This window comes from Sphaeroforma arctica, assembly GCF_001186125.1.
Source record: "Sphaeroforma arctica JP610 unplaced genomic scaffold supercont1.313, whole genome shotgun sequence".
NCBI classification, from domain to species: domain Eukaryota; class Ichthyosporea; order Ichthyophonida; genus Sphaeroforma; species Sphaeroforma arctica.
In genome coordinates, this window is record NW_014040245.1 from 30,794 (window position 1) to 54,198 (window position 23,405).

Sequence of the window (23,405 nt, forward strand, 5' to 3'; positions counted from 1 at the left end):
GGTTAGAGTGTTCTTAGACTATGCATGCATCTAAAAAAGTGTGTAAATAGGAGTTTGTTTACCTATAAAAATGATCTATATGAATATGTAAAAGAAGTCTTTTGAACAAAATTTCTTCTCAGTGATCGTAATCAATCAATCCAAGTACAGATTGGATACCAACTTCCACCTTCGAACCAGGTTCGTACTAGAACTTAACAGGTGAACTGATTATAAACACTCGGAAGCCACAATAGAGAGCTCAATCAACCTAGTGTCAGTCCGTTATATGGAAATACCTCACTCAAGATGTCAATCAGCCTTTATAACTCAACGCCTTACAATGCTTAAGCCTGAAAGAGAGATTCTCACAGAGTAGTCTATTGCTGCAGTCTGCATGTGATGATAGCCAGTACAAAACATGACAGATAACGACAGTGTCAATGTTTACAATATGTAAATACATCAGGGTGTTTATTATGTGTGATTATCGGTTAAATATATACCCGCTGCAGTTGGGAGAGTTGGCCTGTTGCGAACATTTAAAAAAATTGTATCTATGTTTTTTGAATAAAATTGTTTATCGATTGTCCCGGTTTTTGATTTTTCATGTACATAGAGTAAGGCTCAATTCGCTTTAGCATCCAGCCAATAGAGAGTTTTCATGATGATTCAGTACCTAATCAAAAACAGTATACGACATTCCAGACGAAATTATCAGAAACCATGTCAGATATGAGTCATAAGACAGAAGAAAAACTGACTATCTGCAAAGTGTACATAGAAATGACCCCATCGAATCATAGACCTACGGACAGAGGCTACCGTCTACCGATAAACCAAGTTGTTTTGAAAGGCCGCCAAAAGTATCAAATTTTGTAGGTAATTGCACCATGAGGTTCGAAAACCTCAAAACCATACATGTAGCCTTTCATGGTGTCAAGTTGTGACAACATCGCTTAGATAAACGATTGATAACACCACGTACTTAGTTGTAAACAATAGACAAATTCGCTCGTTACATACGGGCTTTGAAGTAGAATACATCAACATGGTGTGTATGTGATGACTGCGCTTTTGAGGTCAACCTTGCATCACCACCAGTGGGGTTCTCGTATAATCAGCGTACAATCAGCACTTGCACATTGTTTATTGTACACAACCGATAGTAGCCAGTCAATGTGTATACGTGAGTGTATGTTTAGGTACGTATGTGTACACACACACACACACACATATATATATATATATATACAATATGTCAATATATACAATATGTCAATACACACACACAAACGCACAAACACGCTCACACTCATATATATATATATATATATATATATATATATATAATATATATACTTTTATTATGATAGTATTGATAATAATATATGCACATATATATATATATATATATATATCATACAAATATATATTTATAGATGTATACATAAATATATTTGAATATATTTATATACATGCATATGCATGCATATATATATGTGTATGTATATAAATGTATAAACTCAGACACACAGGCAAACACGCTCATATTTATACATATATATATATGTATTATAAATATATATGTGTGTGTGTGTATATGTATATATATGTATGTATATATATATAGACATATATATATATATATAGACATATATATATATACATACATGTACACACACACACATATATATATATATATATACATGCATATATATATATACATATACATACATGATATATTTATATATTTATATCATATATATATATATATATATATATATATGCATATATATATATATAGTATATATATAGTATATATATATATATATATATGCTTATATATATGTGTATATATTTGTATATATATTTATAAATATAGTGTATACACTCTCACACATATACACACACACACATATATATATATATATATATATGTTTCAAACACAAATACACATATATCCATGTTTATATATATATATATCTATATATATATATATATATGACAGAGTGGTTCACATATTTCTATATTGTTATGGAACAGGGAGGACGCCCAGGTGTTTTAATATACAATCGTGTGTCACAGATTAAATCACTTAATGACTACATCAGTGACTAAATGGTTGTGTAAAAGTCCATCTGTTCTACTCCATGTTCTTGTCGTCAGTTCAAAAGTCGTACTATAGAATAGCGATAGGAAGTGCACTGTCTCTCATTCTTTTCCCCCTTCTACTCCCACCCAAATCGCCCTTTTCATTCCTACTTTCTCCAACACCAATTACGAGCAAGGGTGACAGTTTTCTCCACTGCATTCCAAGCTAGGTGTGGTGATGGGTCACCACTCACAGACACACGCGTAGTTGCCTGTACAAACATACCGTTATAGGTTGGTCTACTAATAAGACACCGACAGCGTACATTCAATAGAGCCAGATCTAATAGGTAGTAGCATACCCGCACAGGTACTGGCACAAAAGTACGTGTTCACTAACATCACATCACCACTCGCCTCGGAGTGACGGCACCCGACAACGAACTTAGCAGCTACACGCACAGAATGTAGCTTGTATTTTAGAAAGCCAAACAAACAACTATGAAAACACACACACATATATATATATATATTGCTTGTATTTTAGAAAGCCAAACAAACAACTATGAAAACACACACATATATGTATATGTATGTATATACATATTGTTGAGTTTCATCTCGGGTCTATTTAGGCGATACGTGCATTTCTATCTGATATTGATATTCACCTTTGTATTCTGTATTCCAGTCGGTTCTACAACCAGTAAGCATCTTCAATGAAGGGTCTGCCGAGGAGAAGTCTGAGGAGGCACGCATGTCATCATTTGTTGGCGCTATCGCTATTGGTGACCTTGTCAAAAGTACACTAGGACCCAAGGGTATGGACAAGATCCTGCAGTCACAACGAGAATTGGACAGTAAGGGTTCAATCCAGGTCACAAATGATGGTGCCACCATCCTGAAGAGTATCGGCTTGGATAACCCAGCTGCCAAGATTCTTGTGGGTATGTTTATCTCGAAAGCAATAAGATTGTATACGAATATACATAGGTGGTGATTTGTGTTTCTAAATAGCTATTTGCCGTCCGCTGCTTGAGTACTTGTAGATGTGTGTGCGCAGCTGTCTTTTTTTGGGTGAAATAATGGATGCATGTAGAAATATGAAATTAAGTTTGCATTTGCGCATTCAAGATCGTGAGTGCCGCATTGAAACATGAAAACGATGTACATCCATTACTTTTGCGGATTGTATTTTCCAGCTCTGACAAAGATTCGAATATTCTTGTCCTCTCCAATCTTAGAATTGCTGCCCGTTGATGTTCTGTTAATTCGATTATACGCTATAGTATCCAACACCGGCTCGTGGTTTACAAGGGTTGGTCACTTGTATCAATGTCAAGCAATTTGATCCACTACGTACAAATCTGAGTACATCTCGTTTGTAATGTTTAAGCACATGTTCGTCGGTGGCCTTTTTTTAGTAGTTACATGGCAGTATACAACCAAAGGGCACACACTCTTCTGTGTATATATGTTTGCTTGTGATATTTTAGAATCGCTCCACACCAACTCACAAATAGACTATTCAATCTCGGCTAGCTGCAAACAGAACGATTTTAGGTGCCAACCCCCCCCCCTCTCTATACACTGTTGTAGAGTGCTGTCACTACCGCAAAACATATTTAACGTTTATTCAATATCTCTTTATCATTACAGAAATCTCAAAGACACAGGATGACGATGTAGGTGACGGCACCACCTCCGTAGTGGTACTTGCGTCTGAGTTGCTGCGCGAAGCAGAGAAACTAGTGGCCACTAAAATGCACCCCCAGACTATTATTGCTGGTTGGAGAAAGGCCATGAACTGTGCACGTGAAGCACTATTACAGTCTTCTGATGACCACAGTGGAGATACTGAACTTTTCCGAGAGGATCTGATGAATATCGCCAGAACTACCTTAAGTTCAAAGATTGTGTACCAGGTGCGTATCTGTATACCTGTACAAGGCGCGAGCGTGTATATGCATATCAAAATTGCGTGTTCCATGCATATACTGTGAATTTATACTTATATCACAAGTGTGTGTTTTTTTCTTTCGTGCTCTGCTGTTATGGTTTGCATTTACTTGGATCCAGTGTCTCAACTTCACTGCTGTACAAAATGGTCCAACTCAAAAGCATTTCCAGTCCGAAAACCTTGGCCTTGCTTAGCCACACTTTCATATTGATTACTATGTGCAACGAATAGCCTGGAATAAAAGTCATACTTCCATACTAATGCTGACAACTATCTACATCAAGCACTCTGGAAACATACAGACATATATATGCAGAGTACTAATCGCAACGAACACTCATGAAACTTCAGGACAAGGACCACTTTGCCACACTGGCCGTGAACGCCGTGATGCGCCTCAAGGGCAATACAAATATTGACTCTATTCATTTGATCAAGAAGTTGGGTGGCTCACTCGCCGATTCCTACTTGGATGAGGGCTTCATTCTGGACAAGAAGATCGGTGTCAACCAACCCAAACGTATTGAGAACGCAAAAATTATGGTGGCTAACACACCTATGGATACAGATAAAATCAAGGTGTGTGTTGTGTATGATAGCACTTCGTCCAGTTTGGATGGAGTGTGTTGGACTTATATATATGTAGCAGGTTTTAGAGTGTATGTGATGGTATACCGAAAAAATGCATTGCAGTGCATGCTAAGCGTGTAAATGTCAGTGTAGTTCACAATACGCGACTATAGTCTCGGGATTCCTGATGTATATGTTGAAGATGAACAGTCGCCACTCATACCTTGTCGGATGTCACCTAAGCATTCCCATTAGACTATCGCAAAGATGCACTTTTTATATACTCGATGATCAACCGTCTTGTACACATTTCCAGATATATTTCCCTGTGCACATTTTTAGTATCTGTCTAACAATACACAATTGTGCTTCTCACCAGGTCTTTGGTGCCAAGGTGCGCGTCGACGCCACAGCCAAGGTAGCAGAGATCGAAGTGGCCGAGAAGGAAAAAATGAAGGCTAAGGTAGATAAGATTGTCGCACATGGCATCAACTGCTTTATCAACCGTAATATTATCTACAACTACCCTGAGCAACTGTTCGCGGACGCGGGTATTATGGCTGTGGAGTTGGCCGACTTTGAGGGCGTCGAGCGGTTGGCACTGGTGACTGGTGGGGAGATTGTATCGACCTTTGACCACCCAGAGCTGGTGAATCTAGGACAATGTGATTTGATTGAAGAGATTATTATTGGCGAGGACAGACTCCTGCACTTCTCCGGCGTAGCCCTGGGGGAGGCCTGCACGATTGTCATCAGAGGCGCAACCAAACAGATTCTGGACGAGTGTGACAGGTCTCTACACGATGCGCTGTGTGTGCTTTCACAAACCGTTGCCGAGCCCAAGATCGTGTACGGTGGAGGTAGGTAGATATATGTTTGGATGTGTATACGCTGTATAGATTTGAAAAAGAAAAAGAAATCGGAAGTTCCATGGACTTGGAGGCGGTGAGACATCTATTTATACACATCATGTGTTGAATTCTGTTGCCAGATTATCACATGATTGCTTTATTGATGCGGCGAACCGCACAGCACTTTGTGTCTGTACACCGATCTAATTCTACGATCGTATTTGGTGTACGATGATCGTTCACCTTAAATCCTGTATTGTTTAGCTTATGGTTTCTTTGAATGTGCCGATACGACGAGGACATAAGGTAGATGTTGATTTGCGTGGGATCATGCAACCATAGCTTGTATCACAGACAAGTTTCATCGAATCGTTTTTTGCATCGCGCCCATAACTGGTGGGTTGGGATGTTCGTACGGTTCGTAGATCAAGGGAGTTGTTTCAATGTCTACTTTGCTATCGCTCAATTTTACGGAAGCGAAGTAACAACAACTTATACATTATTTATGGATATCTATGTTGCATATTTCCCGCAACAACTCGGTACACCGTAGATGCTATATATACATCATTTATGCATGTGTAAAGAGCGTTGATTTGTACTCATATTCTGGATAAGAGACAACAGTGCGCTGTGCACGAATCTGTGTGCATGTGCCACGAATATACTTGCGGAATGTTATGTATAGTATTCCACGTGTCTGAGCTTCACCATGTTTGCAATAGCGTACAGCTCGATCGGCGGTTTTAGTTCTGGGGTTTCTGATCGTATGTCGTTCTTATACCAGTCGTCTCTCATGAATGTTTCAAATAGCCACACCTTTTTGTATGAAATATGTATACATCATATATATGGGCCTGTAGATCACGCTTATAGTTCACCATAATCATTCCATGCGGGGAAAAAGGCACATACTCACCATTTTTCACTCGACCATACCACATAAGGCTGTTCGGAGATGGCCATGGCAAACGCAGTGGAGAAGCTAGCCGCAGCCACTCCAGGAAAGGAGTCTATCGCAATTGAATCGTTTGCACGTGCTCTGCGACAGCTACCTACCATCATCGCCGATAACGCCGGTTATGACAGCGTGGAGCTCGTCGCCCAATTACGTGCCGCGCACACTGCTGGACAAAAGACCGCTGGCTTAAGTATGTATCTACTGCTGTAGTGTAATTCTGTATGTATCTGCTCCTGTAGTGTATATCTGCAGGTATGTGCTGCCGTACTATGAGCTTGTATGTAATATCGCGTAGTATGAATTCTTTTGTGCTATAATGTTGCGCGAGTCAGTCAGTCATAGCTGCTTTAGTAGTCTTGAGTGTATTTGTGATATTGCTATGGACGCACTTTGTTTTTCCTCGCAAACTTACGTCACAATGGTGGAGTGTGTTCGTCGGGACCATTGTATCGTTTTTTGCTTTGCGCCCGTTGCCTACGGGGTCAGATGTTCGTACGGCTCGTATATCGAGGGAGTTATTTCAATGTCTACTTCGATGCCGCAATAATTTCACGGAAGCTAGTAACAAAATTCTGTCATTTCGTTTTAAGGACCTGATGTTATTTTGCAGCAGGTGTATGCTTCCCTTTTATCTCAGAATTGAGCGTAGCTACACTGGATATACCTGTACGAATTCTTTGTGTGATTATTCGACCCTGTGTACGCGTATCCAAGTGAACAGGTTGATGTCTATACTCCATATTTGCTTGCGTGCTCATTCTGGTCTTCTCCTCTCCTGTATGGCCATAGATATGTATGAAGGAAAGATCGATGACGTGAAGAAACTTGGTGTTACGGAATCATTTAAAGCGAAACAACAGATCTTAATGAGTGCGACAGAAGCTGCAGAGATGATTCTCCGCGTGGACAATGTATTGCGCAGTGCCCCCAGGCAGAGACAGGGACAACATTAGAATGACACAAAAATAAATTCATGTATATACTACATATGAAATTGGAGCGAGGTTTGATACACTACTTCACCGTAATATCACTTTAGGTGCTTCTTAGTCCAGAGCAATCCTTTGGAGCCTTCAAGTATCAAGTAGTAGTCGCGACGAATCGAAGTCATCTATTGAGGCAGCGTAGCGAGACTGAAGTATTGGAGTAAAAAAAATCATGCGGCTTCCTTACTTACATATGTGTAACATGTGTAACTTCTTACACCCCAATGGATTTTAGAACACAATGAAATCTTGTAAAATACAGGCAATCGTTCGTGCGCATTAGTTTGCTTTACGTCGCCGACAATGGATATATCATAGCTCTAGAAGCCAGACTAACTCTTTAGGAATAGTTTAACGGTGAGTGAATATACCCCGCGTATCGCATTATAAATACAGTATCCATCGCTTTTACATAATTTCGTGTCGTGTGCGAGAATTCAGTTCAAACACAAATTCTGATCTGCGAGATTTCAGATTGCACACTTTTTAAAATCTGATATGCGAGAGAATTTGTTTTTGTACTGTCAGATAGAAATTTCGAGGACCCATCACTCTTCGTCTACCGCGTCCACGTCGATAAAACAGGTGCACATGAAGAGGCTTCAGTACAAATCTGAGAAGGCATACGTACATTCCAGTTGATAGGTAAAATGTTATAGGCTGCAAAGAACATTTCCACGTGTTGCAGGCTAACGCGTCTTGACACTTTATCACATCTCCTCAACTGTCAACGTTGCAGGGCACACCCGCTTCACTATCTGTAGTAGCAGTCTATGTTTTCTCAGAGGGTGTTTACATAGCACAAATTTACAAAGTCCAACAGCCCAACTTTGAAACTTCGAGCGTATAAACAAAAAGCTTTCATTATTTTATTTTAAAAAATATTTTGTCAGTGAACTTTCCGCTTGAAATTTCACTCAAATTCGGCGGCAGGACTGAAAAATATGTACATATTTAGTACATATTTACCATCTCTGGAATTGTCGCTCAGAAATGATTTTTTCTTCCATGACATCCATTTTTATCCACCGACAATTTCTAGTAGATACACTACAGACTACGGGGCCATAATTATTGTGGCATAGTATTTATGTATACATATGAATAGTTTTTCTAGTCTATTTTTAAAAACAAAAACCCCCAGTTGTTACTTGTTTTTAAAAATATAAATATATATATATATATATATATATATATATATATATATATATATATATATATATATATATAATTACTGTACAGTGTGTAAATAGTATGTATTTATTTACGGTGGAAATACTAAATAGTGTGTACACTGTACAGTACAGTATGTTTTTTTTTAAATTTTGTTCAATTTTATAGAAGGCTATGAAAATTTATTTACATATTATATATTTATATAAAATAGATAAATCGTGGTGAAAGTTCTTTATATTTGTAGAAGAAGAAAAAATGGAGGCTATATATGCATTTATTTTGACATTTTCCTGAACCCTTGCTCCCCGATGGCCTGTTGCTGTGTTGATTGTTGCTTGATGTGCACCTAATCATCATCATTTTGTAAATACAAAAAGCAATATATACCTATTCAAGCGGACAGCCGGACAATCAGACATGTTCCTATTTCGAAATACATTTTTCCTTTTTGTTAAATAAAATTAAACTGTAAAACAGTCCTTGTGTCTTGTGTCAAGTTATGTGGGACAGCTTGGCTTGCATCCATGTCCATTTGCTTCTTGATTGGTTTTATTTGTTTTGTTTTGTTTTCAACAAAAAAGAAATAATTGTTTAAAAAAAAAACGAACAAATTTTAAAATCAAAAAGAGGTTATTTTTAAAATATTTACAAAGGCTATCGCATATTTTTGGGGGGGGTTTTTTCGTGTGTATTTAACGTTTTTTTAAATTGGTTTGTTTGTTTTAAAAAAAATGTACGTTCATGGGCCTATGGATATGTTTAAAAAAAATGATACACAGTATTTATAAATAAATAGTAATTAAATACATATGAGACTATGAGCTGATACAAACTACCGGATGCAATATCATAAGCGAATGAAATAACATGAATTCTTATTAACTTTCGATTGGGTGAAAATAGTCTAATTGACTAGGTCACTAGGTGTACAAACCATATTAGAGTTATATTAGGGTTATATTAGGGTTGTTTATATTTTGTTGTATGTATGAATGTGTTGTGTACGCACAATACCCTTCTTTTTTTTGTTTACATTCTCTCGTGAAGGGCCCTTTGGGGAGTATGGGACTATGGGCTGATACGATATTCCAAGGCTCAGCCGCTCTCTACAGACAGGCCTGTTTCCAGTTTCCCTATTTCTTTTCCAGAAGGACGGTTTTGTAAATTTTACACTGACTTCTTGATAATCTGCTATAAAAAGGTAGCACAAGCTGAACTGATTGAGCATATCTACTTTGGAACCATCATACCCAAACTGCAGACGTACAATATGCCTAAGCTATACTACTCAACCTTATCATGTGGAGGTGCGAACTACATCGCAGCCCATGTTGGAGGGTATGTTCATTTTCACTAGGTTCAATAGGCCTGTGCGCAAAGTCATGTGCACACACTCAATGGTCGATTTGTTTTGTTAAATATTTTGCCCCAGTATATTTCGCCCTTGTATAATCTGTACTGCACCTTTGTCTACGGAATACGTGGCTGTATTCTACTTGCGACTACTCCATTTGTAACGCTGTATTGTTAACATATTATCTGTGCACAGAGTTAAATTCGACGAGAATGTACTGGTAAACATCCAAACACACAAGCTGGCTGCGACAGGAGAGGACTATTTCGAGATCAACCCTAAGGGAAACGTGCCGGTTATAACATTCGAAGATGGAAAAAAGAACCTGAACGAGAACGTGGGCACGCTATACTACATTGGTAAGAACGGAGGACTTCTGGGAGAAGATGAGACAGCCACTATGAACGCACTAGGGTTCCTGGCCTCAGAATGGCACAAGGGAGTTGGGGCGTTCTTCGGGAAACCAGAGGGCGCAGCTCGGGAGAAGGCTGTGGCCAACTTAGCGAAACAAGCCAACTTCTTCATCGATTTTTGTAAGTTTGAATTGTCTTTGATTTGAAAAATATAAGTCTTGTCTGATAAGGACTGTAATTGAGAAATACATGCTTGGTGAGGTTGTATTTCATGACACATGAAAATATATAAGTGCCTTCGTCCGACAGTACTTGATGGTTGATTGTGAAGATAAGAAGCTGGGGTATATGACAACCTGTATTGACGTATATATATGTATATACAAGATGTATTATGAACAGTATCATTTATGTTGCAAATATACAGTAATATACAGGTATACAGGGGTGAAAATAGATATACAGGTAGATATAGGTGTACACAATCATGTATGTATTTCTTTGCATAACTGTAACGTGTACGAATAAGTATATATGTGTATGCGCATATATACATTTGTATTTCCATCAATGCTTCATGAATTTATCATCAATGCTTTATGGATACGCAATCAAACACACACATACACACACACACATATATATATATATATATATATATATAATTATATATATATTTATACTATAAAGTATATATATATATATATATATATGCATATATATATGTATATATATATGTATATAATATATATATATATATATATGTTTCATAATCAAACATATATACAAGATATTTTATGAACAGTATATAGATTTTTTATTTATGTTGCAAATATACAGTAGAATACAGGTATACATAGGTGAAAATAGAAATACAGGTAGATATAGGTGTGCACAATCATGTATGCATAACTGTAACGTGTATGAATATATTTTATATGCGCATATATACATTTGTATTGGCATCAATGCTTTATGAATACGCAATCAAACACACACATACACACACATACATATATATATATATATATATATATATTATATATTTTTATTTATATATAATTATATTTATCATAAATGTACATATATATGTATATAGATATAAATATATATATATTTATATATTTATATTTTCACAGATATATATATATATATATATATATATATAGAACCTATAATATATATATATATACATATGTATATATATATATATGTTTCATAATCAAATATAGGGGCATAAGTTTTATATGAGCCCAACAATAGTGGACTCGTGACATAGGCTGAAAAATGTATACAATATCACAAAGCGAACCACTCCACATACTCATGCAGACCTGGAGGGCGGCAAGAATGAATACATGGTTGGGAACACTTTCACGATTGCGGATATCTATGCATCTGTGATCACGTCTTGGTCATACTTCATCGGTTTGAACACCGAAATTCCTGAAGCATTAATCAAGCACCATGAACGAATCCAGGCTCTGCCCAAGGTTGCGGAGGCCGTTAAGATTATGAAAGATTATGAAGCGTCGGTCGCTAAGTAATAAATAAATAAACATATCCAAATATATATGTCGATCGGACAAGGCTTCATTGTACTCATAACATTTTGCCATTAAAATATTCGCATCACACTTTCTAAGTAATGATGATTCTTCACTCTCATTATCGCGAGACGTTTCGTTTATCGGTACACACTAGATTTTAGTAGTCAAGTATCAAGTGGTATTTAGTTGTTGGAATGTGTCTTCAAAGTCGAACATAGGTCCTATTCTGCAGGATCAAGGAGGGAATAAGGGTCATGTTTACATAATTTTCGCTGACAAGATACTATACGCGGAGATTATATGCACTTTTATTTTCTTTTACCAGATACTGTACGGGGAGCTTACAAACCATCGGGTGACGCACATCAACTTTCCTAGTTCAAGTGGAATATCAATAAATACATAACACAGAGCACACAATCTGTTGCTTTGCAACGAGAAGGCAGGCAATTTATACGCTTTGTGAAAACCCGCTCCGTGTACTCTCAGACAGTATTAAGTGTTGAAATACCGCTCACGTGACTTTTGTTTATCATCAAAATAAACACAATTCGATGTTTTTCATTCTTGAGAGCTTTAAGCACCTCACATCAGGTTTAGTAAACTGCAGGTTTAGTAAACTTTATGTTGAATGCCCCGAGGTAAAAAAGTTTAAGCTTTATCAATCGCTATACTGGTAGACGTGAGAGTGATGGACGAGGATGCCATGTGTACTACAGCGTATAATAAAAGCTAATATGAAAGCACATGGACTTACGAAAAGAGTAGACGAGACCTTATCAAGCGCCGACGATATACTGCATAGCCAAGAAGTATGACAGAAAGCAATCGCCATTTCACAGCTTCTACGATTATAAAAGTTTTGAACGCAACTCTCTCTAGTAGGCTGTGTCACGTCGTACCCGTCAATACAGGACTATATTTATGCCTGTGACGGACCAACCTACATCAGTAGATGATAGGCAAAACCGTCCTTCGTCCGACCGTGCAACACGCAATGGGTGGGATCATGTGATTTAAAATAAATATCGTCAAATGAGCACAGGCCGCAGCCCACAGGGATATCAAAATACATTCTACACGAGCCCGCACGACTGATGAAGTCCAAACTTTTCAACGCCCTCGCAGCCTGCACAGGGCGGAGGCTGGAGGCGGGCCTGGGCTCTGGAGCCTACTAGAGACGGCTTGGACTGCAGGCCTCTGAGAGTCTGACGCCGACAATCTGACCCAGGAGTGTGACCAGTGACCACCCGGCGGGCCGGCACCCAGGCACATACATAGCTCCACACTCCACACTGCCACAGTCGACAGTTCCACAGTCTATACTCCACAGTCCACACTCACAGTCTACAATCCAATTCAGTCTTTCACAGTACATAGTACAGTTTGTCCTGATTGCTAATTTGCTATGGACGATGTCCATCGTTCCCCCAATAGAAGTTAGTATAAAGCTAAAGCATGGCCATTAATTCAAATGTGGATAGGGTACAAACTAAATAAAGCAACATCACATCTAATAATCTGTCCCCAAAAGTCGTCTGCACGAGAAAAGGCTAAAAAAAAGAGTGAAAAGTGCTCATTCTGAGATTTTTATGTTTTAGAAAAATTTAAAAAGTTCGCACAAAATGATAAAAAATGCATAAAAGTTGAAAGTACGCAAAGCCAAAGTACGTACGTACGTATTCTTGTGGCAAAGTTTGGACAATCCTGTATACAATAAATACATAGTTACATACATACATGTATACATATATAATTACATGCATATACACATCTGCTTCGCGGTTGTACGTACATGTCTACAAAAATAAATATATAAATCCTTAAGATATTTATATATATATATATATATATATATATATACATATATATATACATATATATATATATATATATATATATATATATATATATATATATATATATATATATATATATATATATATATATACATATATATATACATATATATACATATATATATATATATACATTTGTATATATATATATATATATATATATGCCTCGATATAGATAGTAGATCTGGCCCTGTGGGGTGTGTCAGCCGTTGTATTGAATTGATCCCTCTATTTAGAGCAACATACAATGGCTAGGGAACTTGAACATAGGCACACTCTGCCCGTGGTACCTGGGCTGGGGTTAACCTTGCTGAGGAATCCGCTGTCATTTGCAGATCAGAAGCAGTCGCAAAGTCACAAGAATATGAGCCATACAACCTCAGTAGCGTCTCACGCAGACGTCGCACACCATGCTCTACGCTCACAATCGCCCAGGAACCACCAGAATAACAATGCCACACATCACTTTGGGCGTAAGCAAAGTGTTTCTATTTCTTCGAAGGGAGACCACGGATCCAATCACGGACATGTGCACACTCACGGGTCACACACACACACACTTGCTCAGAGAACACACTCTACACCTTCACCTCCCACTACGGATATAGTCGATCTGATCCGCAAGCCAGATGCTTGTACGTTGGTAGAAGCACACATTCATAGAGAGATTCTTTCAGGAGCACCACCCAGTGTGAACAAGAAGGGATGGCATGGCCAGACGCCACTGCTGTATGCGTGTGTTAGCGGCAATCTACAACTGGCCCGGTTGTTACTAGGCAACGGTGCGGACATGTCGATGTGTAACAACGCGGGAGAGGGTGTTTTTCACGTGCTCAGCCAGATAGGGAGGATAGATATGATGGGCATGTTGAATAACTACATCAAGTGGGACTATAGTAGTAAGTATGCGGGTATGGATTTGTTGAGAGTCGCCGATGTGAGGGGCATGACACCCATGATGCATGCGGCGCTGCGGGGACAGGTGAGTTTTCTAGGACTACTGTTGTATGATGTAGAAGTTAATCGCAATGTATTCCTAAATAGCAATTGTAATGGTAGGATCGTTTGCCAATATACCAGGCGTTTACTTTTGTTGGAACGTAGCGCGAATCATTGTGTATATTGAGTTAGTTGATGTATCTGATGCATATTATTCACAGGGGTCTCAATGATAATATGTTTGCAAACACGCAAGCGTGTCAGTGTTGGACATAACTATAGACCAGGCCAATACATAAAATTTCATTTGTAGTTGAGATGATTCATTTGCCTAGTTATATATACCTGGAACTGGTCATACACTCGGTTTAGTTGTACCTCCTGCTATATTGATTGATATGCACGAGATGGAACACATTGTCATGAGTGCTTTGGCACGTATAATAGATAATTCTGTAGCAGACAGAATACAAACCTAGATAAATACGTACGTACAATCATATTGAGACCCAGATCGCATGTATTTGAAGGTACTAAAGAGGTTTAGCTACATTTTATATACACGTACGTATGCATCGTATCGTAAATATGAATTATGCAGCAAGCAAACGATTCAAAATGAAAGCTTGCGTGCCGGTAAATTCACAATGATCATTCAATACTATTATCACTTAACTTTATAATCGAACTCCATATATGTAAGCTGTAGTTGTACGCGTGATGTTCCACTTCACGTTCTCGTTTAAATATCACTTAACCGCAGCACCAAGGAAAAAGTGTTTCTGTATAAGTCGTTGGGCTTGTCATGATTGTATGTAATGTATCTTTTTCGAATCCTCTTGTTGGCTGCAGTAGTCTGTCTGCATGTGTTTGAACAATAAACATTAAAAAAAAAAAATTTAGTCGCGTCACTTTTCGCTTGAGTCGTGTACGAAGCACATATACAAATTTAAATTGGAACTTGTCACAATAAAACAAGACCGATAATTTCCTCTGTGCGTCTGCAACTCTCGTATGTGCAATCAAGCTCAAAAGGGCCCATCCCAAACCTCTTGCTTATCTGAAACCACACAGTTGCGATACTCATCATTTCTGCACCCACAATCGTTATAAACCAACGCCTTATTCCAGGTCAAAGTGATGCACTACCTGCACACAGAACACAACCACCCCTTCCACGACCTCGACCGCAACGGGCGTACACTGCTGCACTGTGCCGCGGAAATGGGCCACGTGCTGACAGTTCGGTACCTCTTACGACACGAGCGTGTGCATGTCAATGCCAAGACCAGCGACGGACGCACAGCGCTGCACATAGCCGCGTATCACTGCTATCCGGATGTGTGCCGGGTTTTGTTGAGGGAAGACTTGGGCTTACTTAGCAGCTGCGACACGGCCGGGAAGGATCCACATGTGTGGGTGAATAAACAGGTACGTGACTAACTTTGGGCATGGACGTGTAGTCAATACACGAGGAAGCTATCCGGATATGTACGTCGGCGAATAGACAAGGGTTTGACTTGCGTTGGGTGTATGTGTGTATGTATACACACAAGTAAGCCATTGGGCTGTGAAGTGTTTGTTGCGGAGGCAAATTGAGGCACCTGAGGGAATGTTCAACAACCGTTCATCATCAAACAGGTTTTCTGTTTCCTGTTGGTGTGTGTGCTGAGTATAGCTATATACGGATCTGCTGGTAGGTAAGGTGTTGAAGTGCAGTGATCCTTTTTGAGAGCTTTCGAGTTGCGTTTCGCATCGTGGAGTATCCATAGCCTTGCAATTTCTTGATATGCCCAACAATGGGCCAATTCTTAAATCTAATCACTTCTATCTGTCACGTGTGTGTTTTAAATCTTACAGGAGTCCGTCACAAAGGAGATGAATAAAGCTATCACAACCAATGTATTAAATGCCGCCGAATATTGCAGCGATGAAAGCCAAATCTCAACCCAAACGCTTCCATCATCCCGGGAGAAGACCTGTTTGAATTTCTATCCTATCATGACCTTGTTGATTGCGTCGGCCGTTCTATGTTACACAAATATATACTTGAGAGTGCCGGCTGGTAAGTTTTGTGTTAGTTTCGATACGAATTTCATTTCCATTGTCCGTTTGAGTATGAGTTTGGATTGTTCAAGTTCGTTCATTTTGAATTTGAATTAGTACACCCTTTGGTTTTTTACTTTCGGTGGTATCGTTCTGTGCTACTCAAATATACATGGAGATGCCGGTTGCTGTGTATCCATGTATATTTAATCTCGTACTTCTTTCTTGCATGTGTATTTCTATACAAAATCATAAATATTTTTGTTCTTTCTCCGCTAAATATTCTTAGTTTACATCGACTTCAGAAAGAGTTCAATTCCGAGAACAAAACTTGGTATTTAAATATCCACATTTTCATCTGCAGTTCTAACTATACTGGGGATAGGCTACAAACTCGTACAGCCATATAACCGGCCGTGCGGCTCGAATGCTGCGCTACTGCGAACCGTCACCACACTCGTGGGCCTTGCTGGTCTCGCATTAGGAGGCACGTTACTACCTGTGTTAACCTTTCAAGACAGCCTTCTGAGCACCATCGTCGTGGTATGTTTGTGTTCCAGATTCTGTTACTCGCCAGGAGTCTGTACTTGTGCAAAATTAATAATATACAGCAAGGCGATCGGCATTCTATATTGTTTGCCAATTCGATCCCACTCGCTGTGCGAGTACGAGGGATGTGATACACTCCCGCCGTATGCCTATATTTAAAAGTCAAGGTTCAGAGCTGCACATATATGCAACAAAGTTGACAGTGGATGCATGCGATTTTCATATGCGTTCTTTTTGGTGGTATACGTAGTAAATCCATCTAAGTGTTGACGTGACACAGGTGTACGTGAAAACAGTAGATAGTTTCAGTCCCGTCCACTGTGTAAATACAAGAAAGTGTGTGGTGCAAGCTGCATCTCAAGTCGTTCAATACTGCGGTCCTCTAGATCACATTGCCTATGCTATCACATCAAGTACAACATGTATACTCGCTCGTTGTGTGTGTTTGTCTTCAGGTGTATATAGTGTGTGCACACTGTAGTTTTATTCTGGTTACTATTAATTTCTCTTTTGATTAGCGCTTACAGATGGTGTATGCGATGTTCGAACACACTGGAAGTGATATTCTCGAACCAATTTTTTTTTTGGTATTCTGGTCATTGATAGGATCGTATATTCGTTGGTTGGCGTTCACGGAATGTGTATGTAGTGTACGTATACACCTTTAGTCTTATATTTATATCTTCGTTTTCGTTAGGCATATGTATATACATATATATATCCTTTTCTCATCATTCGTCCCACACAATTAACAGGTGGTTTATGTAGTATACGTCGGGTGTCTCTACACGTGCGTGACACGTTCACCCCTGCCCTCCTCCTGCCAAGACGAGTTGCTACCTAAGGGTGTCATTGCCAACCAGGTACTAGACATTTACCCGGTCCTCACAAGAGACCGCTCCGCAAGCAAGAGCAAGAGCTGCCAAGCAAACATCGGGGTGCAGTTGATCAATGACGGGCACTCCACTATCAATCTAGACGCGGATAGCAATTCGAGCGATGCCGATTGTACCAGTGATAACAGTGATGAGATGATGGTGGAACCCGCCAAGGCAGAAACCGTTGAGGACAAGTACGACAGGTTCTGTGTCACGTGCGAGGTGATGAAGGACCCGAAGTCTGGCACCACTCATTGTGCGGATTGCGATGTGTGTGTTCCTGAATTTGACCACCATTGCGCATGGTTAAACACCGATATTGGCGGACATAACCACGTAGTGTTCTGCTACTTTCTGTTGTTTGGGGGTCTTTTGGGAGTCTTGTATGTGGTCTCGTATGTGGTGTATGTGCTGAGGATGTACACAGGAATGGAGCTGGGAATATGCGGAGGCCTTTTTGAGGTGAATGAGCATCATCCGTTGGCCACGTGGTTTGTGCCGGTAGCATTAGGCGCAGGTATGTTCGCAACATATTTAGTGATTTTGTTACCGTGTTCCGCCTTTATACTCACTCCGCATTCTTGATTATTCAGTTTTTAGCATGTGTTTGTGTAATACTTTGACTAACCCTGTTTTCATTCTACCTGTTTTCTGCATAGTTTATATGCAATGGATGATGCTTTACACGCAGCTACATCAGATAGCGAATAGTCTCACCACTAAGGATGTCGTAAATGCAGCTCGTTACGGTGAGGTGCTGAAGGTTCATCGATCAAAGTAAGTTCCTACTTAATATTGATGATGCTTGTATACTTTTATAATCGACTTCTCAATGACTCGCATCCTGTATTAACGGTTGCCTGCCATATCGAGCTTTCCTTATGCACGATACACAATTGTTTTTTCTATCTATGAACCGCAGAACGTAGTGTTTTCTCGATAGTCTATAACCTTTCGTCCCATAATACGAACCCCTAAGTTGCGAAATATCGTATACTACTCGCACCACTCTCAGCTTCCTCATCAGTTCGAAACCTGTCTTCTCTCCATGCAGCGATCAGCGGTACGCTTCCCTATCGAAGTTTTTCGGGGGATTATAATGTACATAGTCTCTGCTGACCAGTGGATTGTGTGAGTTAGTTCGCTAAACAAATAGATATGATTTTTCTGGAGTCGAAAGTGCGTAGGTGGTTGACACCGGACGAGTTTGATTCCGACACTTGACCAGATTTAAATTGAACAGTACTTGCATTCCCCCTCCTCTCTCACCCCGCCAACCGCCCATCCACCCATCCTTTCCCAATATTTCTGCTACACGCAAACAATTACGACATGGTATCACTGTCGCCTTCATTTGTATTTAGACTAGATATACTTTTGAGTGACCACTCTGGTGGATGGCACGTATATATTTGAAATGATCTTCGCTGAAAGGGAAAACCTGTTGTCCTGTCAGTCGGGATGCATTCAAAGTGCATAGTATGCACAAACAAAGAAAATAAAATAACGCGAAAGTACGCGTGTTTACTAGAGTTTTATGCTATTATTTAAATCGGCAAAGATTTTGGCGAGCGTGGCCATTTGATACCACCATGTGTTTTGGATCGAGTATGGAGTCATAAAGTGCAAGAATTTCTGAACTGATACAATCGTCATTCTAAATATATTAAACGATACGGCCAGAAAGCTATGGAGTCGATGTTGCGATGCTTTAAAGCGACTATGCAGGAATATTTACATTTGAATTGAAATTAGAACGTCAGCATATATTTGTATCGCGAAAAACCTTGGCCAGTGTACAGATTTTACAACCAACTTTATGTAAATATACAAGTGCCCGAAGTATTTTGACTGTTTAATTTTATTTCCGAAACCATATGTTCGTTTTCCTGTGTCAAGAAAATTTGATGCACTGAATTGTCATACACTATTACAGATTGAGAAGCTTGGTCGCCGTTTTTACCTTGCTATGATATAGACATAACCGGTTTACGCATACGTGTACACATCGTTTCGAGATATCAAAAATGTAGTATCCTAAGAATAAAAGAATTTCATAGATCTATTTATATTTACATATATCTCTCTTGTATCCGTTCCCAGCCGGAGAAGGAGAGGCTCAATGAGCTTTTTCATAGCCTCCTAAAAATTCTACAGAATTTTATTTGGTTTCCTAAAGCCCAAAAACTCAAAACCCTGGTAGCATAATCATTGCTATGGTAATGGTGTATGATTTGGTGACTCATCCATTGGCAAGTTCAGACTTGCTCTGGAATGGTGCTTAAATTTTGTAGTCATCATGATGTAAGATGCTGAGATGCAGGTGTCGTGCGCGCGCCCCGTGTCCCGTGCCCGTGGTCAGTAATGAAACTTGGCCGCTGCGACTGAGGTGCGGGCTGTTGGGCGTCGGCGAATAGATAAATGTAGTGACACTTATCAGCTGGAGACAGGAGCCTGGAAGGCTGGAACTGATTCTATTTTTTTATAAAAAATAAAACAGTACTTTTTGTATATGTAAAAAAGATATGTACAGTCATACCTCTTTATATGTCCAGTTCTCGGGATTGGCAAATATTTGGACATATAAAGACGTAAGACAAGTCTGGGTCAGTTTCATACCAACAGGGTCGGGGTCCAACCTATGGGAGTATGGGTCACACCAGGAGGTATTCTAGGCGCTCTCATTAAATACTCCTTCCCTTCCGTGACGATCAAGCCCTGACTTACACTAAAACCAGCTTCTCTGACCTTACCGACCAACTCAATCAAACGCTTCTCGAGCTCGTGATGTGTTCCTCACCTTTCTCGATATTTCTTTTTTGCATGTACCTCATAAGAGTGACTGAATATCTTATCTCCAGACTCCATGAACCTTCTTATTGTTTTGATACTGACGCCGAATGATGCATGCGCTACCCGCACGGCCTCCTTCACTAAATCCTTACGATAGTTGTCTTTCCATGATAGGTCTAAGCTATATTCCGCTTTCTAGATTGTACGCACGAAAACACCTTCATCTTCGTTTGTTAGATTGATTCTTTTTGTTGTATTGGAGCTCACCTTGTTTGATAATACACTCTGTTTATATGTTGTCTTCTTCTTACCAACAGTGAGCTTATCTATTATCATACTAGATACTCCTTTCATACCAGACGATATGTCCTGCTTGGGCGTAGACTGTGGTGTCGATCCGCCTGGTTCACTCGTTGTAGGTGCGTTTAGTGTCAATTCGTCTGGCTCTGTCTGTCTGTTATTATTGAAACCGGACTCCCACATGTCATTCGGTGGCTGGCATTTATCTGTAGACAGGCAGTAACCGATTGAATTTGAGCCATGCCCCTCACCAAGATACACGCCACAAAAGGCATGCATACCTCGATCGCAACGAGCACACTTGTGTACACCACCCACTGGGTGCGTTGTAGTGCATCCTTTCGCACAACAGAGTTCACCACTAAAAGTGTCTCCCATCCGGATCTATTGTAGTACGTACTCTAGTGTATGTATTACAGATAAAGCTACCGTCAAGCTGAGAAACCTCCAAGAGCAGGCTGCAGGACCGGCCTAAAAAGACCTGACTCATATATAGGGGGCTGGCCAAAATAGAAATTGGACATATAAAGAGGTGGACATATTAATAGGTATGACTGTACATATGTATAATTCAGAGGGCCACGGTACATACTGTATTTATGTACAATTTAGGAGGCTATGCTGTACAGTACAAAGTATTATTTTGTTAAAAAAAAACAAAAAATACCCACAGGCTACCACTTACCAGCTTGAACAAAAATAAATATATGTGACGGGCCAACCTGATGAATCGATGATATAGATGATAGTAGTGGGGCCGGGCCTGGGGCCTGGGGCCTGGGCCTCGGGCTGACGGGCTGGTACTGATTCTTTTAATAATAAAAAGTATGGAAGATTCGAAGTGGTTTCCAACACTACTGGATTTATATGGATACTTTATTAATTTTTTGGTCTCCTTTTTTAGATCTCGCTACACGGCAACGGGCAACTGGCTAGATTTACATATTTACATAGGCTAGCAGACTTCCCAGCTGACCCCTTCAAGTTAAAACTAAAAACAAAACTGCGGAATTCCATAGCCTACTGAATTGTCTGATTTAGAAGGCTCTGTCTAAATTGAAATCTAAATTGAAACAGAAGCATCGACATCATGTCTGGGAATTCTTCCTTTTTTTTTTATAGCTCTTGTGAAGCACATACAAAGTAGACTCGTATGTAGGCGAAAGCATACCTATTAAACCACTACTGGACTGCTGTTCTTGAACAAACCATGTCGGTGTAACCCTTCAAACGTACAGTATACAGGGGACACGAGTTAGAGAGCACAAATCTCCATGGTACGTAAGGGAACTGCCGGTGTAGGAGCACCTGTAGTATTGCGTATAATAGTCGCCGTATCAGGCACCTTGGTAGTCACACTGGCTCTCAAATTACGACTGTTTGCATCCAATCAGAATGAGGTTGATAGAGAAGACCCGCACTTGCTTCGCGCAGGATATGACGGTGTTGCGGTGCATCGATCAAAGTATGCAAATGGGTTTGCTTATAACGAGAATGGTGTGCTGGTCGAATCCGTAGGAATCACGGAGCACAGCCGTACCTTTTGGGGTGACACAGAGGGCGATGTTCTAACCGAGGTTACAATAAAAGATCTACTTATTGAACAGGTAAATATCAAGACTTCAGGTATAGCAAATATAAAATGTTATGGATAATATGGACATACTGAGAAATTGTTCCAAACATACGCTCATAAGTTCTCTATATAGAGACTCGTAAAGTAATATGAAGTACATAGAAGAAATTAGAGTCCATGTCTATGAGTACTATATTTGTCGTTTGATTGTTTTCAACTTCATTGGTAATATTTCACATAGCAAATTTAAAAATTGAACTCAAGTTTACCCGAGCATGTGCAGTACAAAGTACACATCTATATGTAGAATTATAGGCAAACATGGCAAATGCATATGTAGAATATATGAATATGATCAATAAGCATGTACGTGGATTTGATCACATATTCTCATATATTTGCATTAGAAAAACACACACAGAGTATATATATATATATATATATATACGCACACACATACACGCACGCACACACACATATATATATATATATATATATATGTGTGTGTGTGTGTGTGTGTGTGTGTGTGTGTGTATTTAATATATTTATATATATATATATATATATACCTATACTATATGCATACATATATGCATACCTATACTATATACACACACCCACATATATATA

The 23,405-nt window shown here is 39.3% G+C and overlaps 5 protein-coding genes across 5 annotated transcripts in view; 4 read left to right on the forward strand and 1 right to left on the reverse strand.

The window, feature by feature from the left end:
- SARC_05095 (hypothetical protein) overlaps positions 1–314 on the reverse strand; it is a 2,009-nt gene extending 1,695 nt beyond the window's left edge. The window contains exon 1 of the mRNA XM_014301048.1: positions 1–314. This exon is cut by the window's left edge and continues 1,695 nt beyond it. The gene's annotated coding sequence lies outside the window, so the exon portion shown is untranslated.
- A 619-nt stretch (positions 315–933) lies between these two features.
- On the forward strand, positions 934–7,415 carry SARC_05096 (T-complex protein 1 subunit beta). The gene is made up of 7 exons (XM_014301049.1): positions 934–1,033; positions 2,766–3,021; positions 3,734–3,999; positions 4,386–4,613; positions 4,984–5,464; positions 6,403–6,606; positions 7,206–7,415. The coding sequence occupies exons 1-7, from the start codon at positions 1,031–1,033 to the stop codon at positions 7,367–7,369; spliced, it is 1,602 nt and encodes a 533-aa protein (XP_014156524.1). The 5' UTR covers positions 934–1,030; the 3' UTR covers positions 7,370–7,415.
- A 2,392-nt stretch (positions 7,416–9,807) lies between these two features.
- Positions 9,808–12,249, forward strand: SARC_05097 (hypothetical protein). The gene is made up of 3 exons (XM_014301050.1): positions 9,808–9,916; positions 10,128–10,465; positions 11,618–12,249. Exons 1-3 carry the CDS (start codon positions 9,849–9,851, stop codon positions 11,830–11,832), a joined length of 621 nt encoding a protein of 206 aa, XP_014156525.1. The 5' UTR covers positions 9,808–9,848; the 3' UTR covers positions 11,833–12,249.
- A 1,568-nt stretch (positions 12,250–13,817) lies between these two features.
- On the forward strand, positions 13,818–19,638 carry SARC_05098 (hypothetical protein). Its single transcript, XM_014301051.1, has 7 exons — positions 13,818–14,676; positions 15,765–16,064; positions 16,494–16,698; positions 17,044–17,222; positions 17,984–18,623; positions 18,766–18,883; positions 19,161–19,638. The coding sequence occupies exons 1-7, from the start codon at positions 13,942–13,944 to the stop codon at positions 19,204–19,206; spliced, it is 2,223 nt and encodes a 740-aa protein (XP_014156526.1). The 5' UTR covers positions 13,818–13,941; the 3' UTR covers positions 19,207–19,638.
- A 2,721-nt stretch (positions 19,639–22,359) lies between these two features.
- SARC_05099 (hypothetical protein) overlaps positions 22,360–23,405 on the forward strand; it is a gene marked incomplete at its 3' end in the record, with an annotated part of 5,937 nt that continues 4,891 nt past the window's right edge. Inside the window, exon 1 of the mRNA XM_014301052.1 lies at positions 22,360–22,806. Coding sequence (XP_014156527.1) covers positions 22,474–22,806 — 333 coding nt within the window. The 5' untranslated portion in view covers positions 22,360–22,473. The remainder of the gene's footprint in view (positions 22,807–23,405) is intronic.